The sequence below is a fragment of the Tupaia chinensis genome, unplaced genomic scaffold (genome assembly GCF_000334495.1).
Source record: "Tupaia chinensis unplaced genomic scaffold, TupChi_1.0 Scaffold000531_1, whole genome shotgun sequence".
Classification (NCBI taxonomy): domain Eukaryota; kingdom Metazoa; phylum Chordata; class Mammalia; order Scandentia; family Tupaiidae; genus Tupaia; species Tupaia belangeri.
The window spans coordinates 122,765-132,233 of NW_006160044.1; the positions used below are offsets into that span (position 1 = coordinate 122,765).

The 9,469-nt window shown below is 58.6% G+C and overlaps 1 protein-coding gene across 1 annotated transcript in view; it reads left to right on the plus strand.

Annotated features, from left to right (window-relative positions):
- Window positions 1-9,469, plus strand: part of LOC102493296 (calcineurin-binding protein cabin-1) — a 100,871-nt gene that overhangs the window by 87,555 nt on the left and 3,847 nt on the right. The window contains exons 37-44 of the mRNA XM_006157182.3: window positions 1,373-1,555; window positions 2,954-3,059; window positions 5,296-5,368; window positions 5,597-5,702; window positions 6,911-7,248; window positions 7,629-7,683; window positions 8,470-8,576; window positions 8,860-8,997. Of these exons, the coding sequence (XP_006157244.1) occupies window positions 1,373-1,555; window positions 2,954-3,059; window positions 5,296-5,368; window positions 5,597-5,702; window positions 6,911-7,248; window positions 7,629-7,683; window positions 8,470-8,576; window positions 8,860-8,997 (1,106 nt within the window). The remainder of the gene's footprint in view (window positions 1-1,372; window positions 1,556-2,953; window positions 3,060-5,295; window positions 5,369-5,596; window positions 5,703-6,910; window positions 7,249-7,628; window positions 7,684-8,469; window positions 8,577-8,859; window positions 8,998-9,469) is intronic.

Below are 9,469 nucleotides of genomic sequence, written 5' to 3' on the forward strand. Positions count from 1 at the left end.
TTTTTTTTTTTGTGTGTGTGTGTGTGTGTGTGTCTATGTGTGTTATAATTTTTATACTGGCTATGAGATATCTTGTGTAGGGCAGGAGAGATTGGAATAAATCATCTTTATGCCTAGAGGGCTTCCTTCTCATGTTCCTAGGCCTCTGATGAGGGAAGTTGAGTGAGGCTGGTCAGAAGTTGCATTTGGTTGGGTTTTGTTGTTGCTGTAACTATCTTCAGTGCACGCTGGCTTCAGATTCCTCTCTCGTTAAACTGTACTTAGAGTAGGCCCTATTTGTCATAACATTTTTCTTAAGGTTCTAGGTTCACCTTCCGCGTTAGGCCTTTTTGTATTTCTAGGAGGGTTTCTGCCCCTGTTCTTGCCCTCTCCCTACGATAGAATGCTTTGCTTATTGTTTAGTGCTTGCTAGCCTGGGGTAGGGGACAGGGGTGCTTTTCCGTTGTCTTGCATCCTTGTGCTTTGGGTGGTGGGGCTTTCTCAATGACCTTGGCCCTTCCCCAGCGGCAGGAGAGGTTTGGCCTCTGGATGGTTTTCCTGCTTCACCCTGAAGGTGGAAGGTTTTGTTCTCTTCCCCAGCTGCAGTGGATTCTCACCGGTGCTCTGAGGCAGCAGACTTTGCTGTCCTTACCCAGGCCGAAGGCTTTTGTTCCTAAAGGAGAAGGATTCCAGGCAGGCTTCATGCCTTGCCCAGGGCAGCCGCCACCCCTGCCCTCCACACGGCACTCCCAGCCGGGTGGTCTCAATCTCCCTCCCCACCCTGCCCCTAAAGTTTCTTTTGAGCACCTCCTGGAGATCTGAGGAGCACAGCCAGTAAGTCCCGACTCTCTTTGTGTCTGCGACTCCCAAGGATCTGTCATAGATTCCCAATCTAGACCACACCTGGCCTTTAGCAGCAGGAAAGAGGTTTTCGCCGAAGTCATTCCGGCTTCAATTGTTTCTCCCTCCTGTGTCTGTAGAAATACTGTCTGGTGGTGGCATAACCGTGCATCTCTTCTCAGCTCCACGTTGAGCAACAGCACTTGGGCAGTGTGAAAATGACCCTGGTAGGAATATTTACACCACAGGAATCGGTACATGCTACGCATCAGGGCTCTTTCCCCTAAAAGCCAATCGTTAAGCATTTACCAATATATTACTGTTGAGGAAACCTCAGGAAGGTTGACTCTGGAGATTGGTGCCTTTGGTGAGTGGCTCAGTGGCCCCTGGGCTAAGTCCGGCTTGGCAGCGTCAGAGTGGCTGTGCTCAGACTGTCTCCTCTGCAGGGCAGTCCCCAGGCCATTGGCAGGGAGACTCGCCCTGGACAGGTTCCTCCACATTGGGGGTGGTGTGGGTTCATGCTCCCGCTCTCTCTCCCTCCTTCTCCCCTCAGACCGCAGCCAGGACAGCACAGCCGTGGCCCTCTCGGACTCCAGCTCAACGCAGGACTTCTTTAACGAGCCCACCAGCTCACTGGAAGGCTCACGTAAGCCTTACACAGAGAAGAGGCCGCCCGTTCTCAGTTCCCAAGGAGGACCCAGCGGCAAAGACCTGCAGGGGGCCACCGAGGAAAGAGGTATAGAGATCAAACGCAGTGAGTTCGAACTGCTCCGATGTCCAGCCTGGGCACAGCGGCAGCCTGTGGCTCGAGAGGTGCCTCTGTTGGGCCAGTCACCCACCTGTCTGGGCTTCCACTTTCCCCCCGTAGGATGGAAGTGGTCCCAGTGCTCACCTCCAGGGTTTAGAGGATCAGACGGGGCAGCTCCTGGGAGGGCTCCCACGGGCCAGCGCTCCATGTGTGCTCAGTGATGCTTGTCATTATGAGCCCACCTCATTCAAGGCGGCAGTGTGCCCAAGTTTTCCTTGCAAAATAGTTATTTAAAAAGTCTTGGGATCCTAAATGTGTCTTTTTTGTTTTGTTTTTCCCTTCCAGTCTGAATCACATCAGGCCTTTAGGAGACCTTTCCTTTTAGGGGAGGGGGTGGAGAGACAGAGGGCCCTGAACTAAGCCCAGCATGTGCCCAGCTCCCTTGGGGTCCCCAATGAGCAGAGCCCACATCTGGGCCCTCGGGGGAGCTCAGGTGGGCTGGCACTGCCAACCTCACTCCAGGGATGGGGCTGGGCAGCTGTGGGTTTTGCAAGCTTTCCCACTCTGGCCAGGTCAGCCATGGGTGCTTGCCCACCAAAACCAGCAACAAGCTAGACCACGCTCTGGGCTCCTGCGTAGGGACTGCTTTACTCACGTGGCCCTCCCAGCCACCGTAGGATAAAAGCACTGGGACTAGCCTCATTCACAAGGGAGGAGCCCTAGATTCAGAGAGGCCAAAGAGCTGGCCTGAGGTCCGTCATGTAGCTTTCAGCACTCGGATGGGGGCCAGGGCTGGTGCTAACCTGCATGCCCTGGGGACCTGGTCCTAGAAGGGCCCAGGAAGGGGTGAATCAAGGTTTAGGAGGTCACCAGTAGGTGCAGTGGGGCTAGAGCTGTTGGCACTACTCCCTGCCAGCCTCCCCTGGCCAGCCTCAGAAGGGGGTGAGGCTACATCCCCTCTAGGTTGGACAGCGTGTCCCCATTAGAGCCAGATAAGAAGGTACCTAACAGGGACCAGCAGTTAGCGCAATGGCTGTCGCTGGACTCCCGTGTAGTCAACCGCGGTTCAAGTCCTGGACCTAGTGGCTTAAACTCACGCCAGGTGCGTGTGTGTGTGCCCAAGATCCCGAGGGGAGAATGGAGAAGGGATTGCGACATGGCCATCCCCCTGGGGGGTGATTTCTCGCTTTCTGTCTCTCTGTCTCTCTCTGTCTTTCTGGTGAGCACACACACCCTGTAGCAAAAAACCTCTCCCAAAAAAAAAAAGAATCACTCTTCCTCTGGGCCCGCTTTCCCTGGTAACTGCAGTGGTGAAACGAGGCCACTTCCTGTCAGGAGGAATAGCCGGGAGGTGTTCCCGAGCTGAGTGCTCCCCCTGGCTCCCAGTGGGCAGCAGCTGCATTCACCAGTCTTCAGGGCTCAAGCACCTTGCAGCCTCCCTGCAGAGGGCCAGGGCCGTGGTGCCCAGCCCAGTGCTGACTCTGTACCTGCAGTATGCTCCCACCCTCCGGGCGCACCCTCTCAGGCAGCCCTGCCACTGGCCTTGGGTTCACCCTCACACGTATATGTTACCAAGCAGCGAGGCACAACAGGTCCAGGTCTGTCCAGGCACTGGCAGCGTAGTGGCGTTCTCAGCAAGAGAGAGCCAGGACACCGAGGCTTCTGCAGGGAAACTGCAATTTCTTAAATGCCGGTGCTGGCTCAGCAGATTCGTATCCAAAGGCTGAGCCCCGAATTTCTTGGGGCTCTTCCTTTTGTTTGTTTTAGCTTTGTCTCCCATATATGGTTATATCATACTTTTATATACATTTGATTGGGTAAAAGACTACTACAGAATTATGTAGGCATGTACCAGGCTACCGGGTTGTTAGATACACAGGCACACGTGAGTTACAGAGTTGCCAGGTTGCTATCAGGGAGACGAGGTCACTAAGAGTTGCTAAGGTGCTATGGGGACAGGGCGCTAGGTCACCACAGGCTGCACGTGTGTTTTTAAGTTCTAAGCATGCTCGTTATCTTCCTTTGTCCTAGAAGGCCTCCTTACCACAGCAGGACCTGGCCACCACTTGCTGCTGGCTATTAAGACCCACTACCGGGACCAGCAGTTAGCATAATGGCTATGTTGCTGGACTCCTATGTAGTTGACCGCGGTTCGAGTCACGGATCCGGTGGTTTAAACTCACACCTGGCACGTGTGCGTGCGTGCCCAAGATCCCGAGAGGAAAATGGAGAAGGGATTGCAGTGTGGCCATCCCCCCTGGGGGGTGATTTCTCACTTTCTGTCTCTCTCTGTCTTTCTGGCGAGCACACGTGTCCTATAGCAAAACCTCTCAAAAAAAGAAAAAAAAAAAGACCCACTACCCTGCCGCCACGTCCAGCAGGTACAAGCTGTCACGCTTACCAAGGACTGGTCCAGAGGCCATCTTTGTCCTCCGCTCTGCACTAGAGGCCTCGAGGAGAGCAGCTTTCCCAGAGGTGACTCTTGCCTCTAGCAGCAGCTCACTCTTGCGGTCTCAGAACTTCAAAAGCATGCCTGAAGTATGGAGGTGGCAACAGTAAAGATTTGTTTTTTAAAGTTTTTTTTTTTTTTTTTTTTTTGGGGGGGGGGGAGAGATTTTCACTGTAGGGCGCGTGCGCTCGCCAGACAGACAGAGAGAGACATAGAGACAGAAAGCGAGAAATCACCCCCCAGGGGGGATGGTCACGCCGCAATCCCTTCTCCTCCATTCTCCTCTCGGGATCTTGGGCACGCACGCACACGCGCCCGGCGTGAGTTTTAAGTCACCGGGTCTGGGACACGAACCGCGGTCGACTACGTGGGAGTCCAGCGACATAGCCATTACGCTAACTGCTGGTTCCCTGTTTTTTAAAGTTTTGACAGAGGGCGTGTGCACTTGCTAGAGAGTAGTGAGAATGAGTGAGAGAACTCCCGCTCTCCCATGGGGGACAGGCACCCTGCAGTCTCTTCTCCTCCATTTCTCCCTCCTTTTAGGACTTTGGGGCACACATGCACGTGCACCTGGTGTGGGACTTGGACCCCACAGTCAGCCATCTGGGATCCAGCCACCTTAGTCACCACGATTTGCTGGCTCAACATTTGTTTTTCTTTTGTTTGATGGTGTTGTGTTTTTAATAGAAAGGAAAGTTGCCACGATCTTCCCGCTGAAGACAAGGCCACTCTGTTATGTTGCTGAGACTCAGCTTGTGCCGTGCAATGGTCGGTACCAGGGCCTGTCCCCTTCTGGTCAAGTAGGAGCCTAGCGACTGCCTGGAAGAGGTAGCCAGTCAGAGGAAGCTCACTTCCTGGCCTGCCCTTTGTGGGAAACACCCTCATTGGGCTCTTGTCTCCTGCTAAATTTGGGTCAGAGGATCCTGGGAGTCAAGAGAGGAAGGCTTGAAGTCTTTCTTTCTGTTGGGGCTCGGGCCTGTCAGCTGTTGGTGTTTCCCCAGCAAGTAGCCCCCTGCTGGCCAGGCTGTTCATATAAAGGCCCTGTCTTCCTGAGCTGAGGATGGCAGTTCAGGGCTCCGGTGGAGGCGCAGGTCTGCCCACAGCCACTCCAGCCAGGCCCCTCCAGGCCTCCAGGAAGCCAGCTGGATGTGGCTGCTCCACTCTGGCTGCCTCCCCAAAGTCTCCTAGGGCCCACAGTAAGGGGTCCAGATAGCTGCTGTGCTCGGCCGGCCCAGCTCCTGCACTGTGGGCATCCTTAGCCGTTCTTCCTTGCCCACAGCGGGCGCTGGCCTTGGGTGGAGGCCCGAGTGTGCGTTTCTCTTGCCGCCTGTGTGGAGAATATGGAGGCTCTGGTGACCCGCGAAGCCCATTCAGCAGCGGGAGCAGATGCTCTGGGCTAGGCAGCTCACCCCATCTCTCCTGGGCACCTCAGGCTGTGCAGACCCACAAGTGACTGCGTTTTTACCTCACTGTGGGACTGATTTTTTTCTTTTGAAAGGTTTTTGCTATGGGGTGCGTGTGCTTGCCGGCACTTAGGGTGGTACCATCCATCTCCCTGTCTCCTGTGCTGGGCTCAGCAGGGCCTGCAGCTCATGCTGTCGCTGAGCCACGTTTCGTACACGCTAGAAACCCGACTCGCTTTGGAGGACGGCAGTGGCATCCCCTGTAAGATTATGGGTGGCACCCGTAAGCGGTGGGGCCCAAGCAGCTTCCTGAGCCCACGCGAGATGAGGATGTCGTGTGGAAACGAGGGGCGACTTCCTGGCACTTGCCTAAGTCTGCTTCAAACCGTGGAGACAGGCAGTGTGGACAGGCGAGGCTCTGGGGCTTCTCTGCAAACTCCACCCTGGGTGGGGCTGAAAGAGCAGGATGAGGCAGGGGAGGGAGGAGGGCCTTGTGCCCAGGAGGAGCGAGAGGAGAGGCAGAAACACTGAGGAAGGTGATCCCTGTGGCTGGTGGCAGGGGAGCTGGCAGGGAGGGCGGTGGCTGAGGGGAGCACAGGCAGGGAGGAAAAGCCTTGGGCTCTCTCCTCAGCCAGAGAAGGGGTGGTAGGGGAGCCTGCCACACCTGGATTCTGCACAGTTGGGCCGGAGTTGGCCTGAGGGGGACTTGGGGCCTTAGTTCTTCCCACTCGGCCCTCACCCCCGTGGCCCCAGCTGTTCCTGGCTGCTGTTGTAGTAAGAAGGGTGCCTCGGGCTTGGCCACAGCAGGGGCTGCCTTCACAGTGGGCGAGCTGCTGCTCCCTTGCCGCCTCCCAGCAGGCTGTGCAGGGCGCACCAGACCCTTGGGTGCTGAGGGAGCCTGGGCCAGATAGCCTCCTCCTGCAGCCTGTGAGCCGTCACCTCAGGTCTGGCTGAGGTCACCCAGCCTTTGCCATCATACTGAGGCCACCCGAGCCATCTGTGCCATGCAGCCCCGCAGTCCCCGGCAGAACAGGGCTGGGTGTTCAGGTGCTGGCCCATGTCAGTGGGGGTCCCTTTGTGGGCACTGGGCTCACACACAGCAGCCACCCCGCCCCCAGAGTCGAGGCGCCTTGAGAGCCCTTCCCGGCGGTTTCATTCAACGGTGGCGATGGCCCCTGCCCCCTGTGGGCTGCTTCCCAGTGCAGCTGCGTCAGCCTTGGGGGACAGCCTGTGCCGCCACGAGGGGGAGGACACCGAGCCTGCTCCATCCATTTTCACGTGGCTGTCTGTAATTCTGGGCCCCTCTGCTATGTGCCAGCTGGGACATCCTGTTTCATGGACAGGAGGCCACACTGGCCGTGGAGTGCCCTGCTGGTGGACGCACCTCCACTGTGGGGTCCAGCCTCCTCCAGCCATGGTGCTGGGGCCCCTCCGCGGCAGGTGGCACCCTGCTGGTGGCCTGAAACCGGTGACTTTCCTTTCCTTTTCCAGCTGTTGGAAAACCCGAGGAGTCCTTGGAGAGTACAGAAGGCTTCCGGGCTGCAGAGCAAGGTGGCCAGAAGCCCTTGGCGGAGCCCCCTGCGTCCACCTGCATGCCTGCCAAGCCCCTGGCCTCTGCACCTGGCCTGTGGGAAGGGAAGAAGAGAGGGGACCCCCCTGGGGAGCCAGCAGCCTTCCCCCAGGGGCTGCCGGCCGGTGCCGAGGAGCAGCGGCAATTCCTCACGGAGCAGTGCATCGCCTCCTTCCGCCTGTGCCTGAGCCGCTTCCCCCAGCACTACAAGAGCCTCTACCGCCTGGCCTTCCTCTACACCCACAGCAAGACCCACCGGGTGAGTGGGCCGCCCGGGCCGCAGTGTCTTTGCAGAGGTCTGTGGTAGAGGGGTCGCGGCAGCTGCACGTGGGAGGGACGGGAGACAGGAGCTAAGAGAGACGGGGCTGGGCCAGAGAGTGTGCCCCCTTACACGCGAGGGGTAGATGTGACGCTGGCCCTACTCAGGGTGGAGGGCCTCGGGCTCAGGATGGTTGTGGGTGAGCGAGGAGGCCCCGGGCTCATCCCTCTTCACTGTGGGGTTCTGTGGCGCCCTCACTCCGCCATCAGGGTCCTGCGCCACCCGTCCACCATCAGCCTAGCCGCCTGCCCGTCCTCCGGGTGTCCTGGAGACCTTCCCTGCTCTCTCTCTGGCCTTGCTTGCCCTGGGCCCTCCCTCAGGCTGCATCTTGCAGAGGCCTCCTCGCCATCACCCTGCCCCGGGCCCGCCTCGCGGGTACAGCTGCCAGCACCGTCTGCACAGCCTCTGCTCCGCGAGGGCTGGGTGCTGACAGCCCTCCTCCAGCTCTCTCTGGAAAGCAGATGTAGTGATTCCTAGCAGCTGTGCCTCGGGCCTGAGGGCCCCCAGGGGCTTCTTAGCCAGAACGCTCCCGCTGGCTCTCAGCCTCTGTGGAGGGAGCGAGGCCGGGGCAGGGCCCGAGGTTGGGGCAGGGCCCGAGGCCGGGGCTGCTTTCCTTCCCTTCCATCCATCCTCACTCACCCAGGAGGCCTTGGGCCGTGGTGCCCCAGTCGTGGCGCCTGCTCCAAGGGGGCGGTTGATTCTAGAACCTGCAAATGAAAAGACAAAGCCCCATCGTGACCACAGAGACCATAGCAGGGCGCATGGGGCGGGGGGCGGGGCTCCTGCTGGGACTCCAAGAAGGTGCCATTTATGCCACACCCGTGTGTGAGCGGACCAGCCAGAGCTTGAGAACAGGAGAGCACCTGGCCAGGGCAAGCAGCCTGGGAAGGGGGCGGCCTGGGCCAGCAGCCTGTGGGGGCGAGCTGTGAGACCTGCCTGGGGAGGCTCTCCCTGCACAATCAGTTCTTTCTTGGGCCCTGCAGCCTCTTCCCTCCCCTCACCGCCCGCCTTCTCTGCGGAATGTCTGAAGGACCAAGAAGGGCAGTTGCCACAGTGGTGAACTCTGGCTTGGCAGTGGCCGTGCAGGGAAAGTTGATGTCCACACACTCTGTTTGGGGAACCAGGCATGCGGGTCTGGAAGGCTGATGCCTGTCCCCGCAGTGACTGGCACGCTCGTGTACCTTGGCTTGTTCCCTCGGAGCGAGGAGGCGGAGCAGCCTGCAGGGAGCAGGTCTCCCCCGGGGCCTGAGCTCAGGCTCTGCCTCAAGGTGAGGGGAACGCTGCAGGCATTGGCAGGCTCTGGCTTTCCCGGGCAGCCGGTGCCCCCCGCCGCTCCTACTGGTGCCACAGCAGCCCGCGCCTGGCAGTGGGCCTCACCTCTGCGCCCCAGGCCCTCTGCACCCGGGTGCGCCTGGCTCATCATAAACCCCAACCAGTGTTCCCTCTGCTGAAGCAGTCTGTGGACTCAGGGTGGGGGCAGCGACTGTACGTGTCCCCCCATCCACCAAGCCCCCTGTTGCTTTGAGGTCTTCCCCTCGTCCCTATTTTCAGAGCAGCAGAGCCTCCTGCAAGAGCCCTCCGTGGGAGGGACAGTCGCAGCTGTCGTCCAGTCCTCCACCACCTGGGGTGTCCCCTTTAGAAGCTCCCCCGCAGTCCCGTAACCCTCTCCAGCTGGACGCAGTGTTTCTGGTGCTGAGTGCATTCCCCCATGCTGTTGAGGGCGCCTTCTCCAGAGCACTGCCGAGACAGAGTCTGGGGTACAAGGTGTTTAGGAGGAGTTAGCACCGCGGACCGGTGTGGGCCGACCCAGGACCGGGCGGGAGGAAAGCCACCCCTGTGATGCAGGCCCCTCCCAGCCCAGCCACCCAGCCCTGCCTCCCGTGGAATCCCATTCTGAGCCCAAGGGGCCGACACACATTCAGTGCTCAGCCCGGGCCAGGCCTGACTGCTGTTGCCACACTGTCCCCTTGTATAAAGAGGTTTTTAAAGTAGAAAAAACAGTATTCCTGTCAAATTAAATAAAAACCAGATAGTGGTGTGGGGGATAACCACAATTCCACCACCATAGAGCAAGGGCCAGCTGGCATCTGGTCTTTGTCCCAGCCCTTGGGCCCACACATGGCTGATTGTGTGCTTCTTTTTATTTATTTATTTATTTATT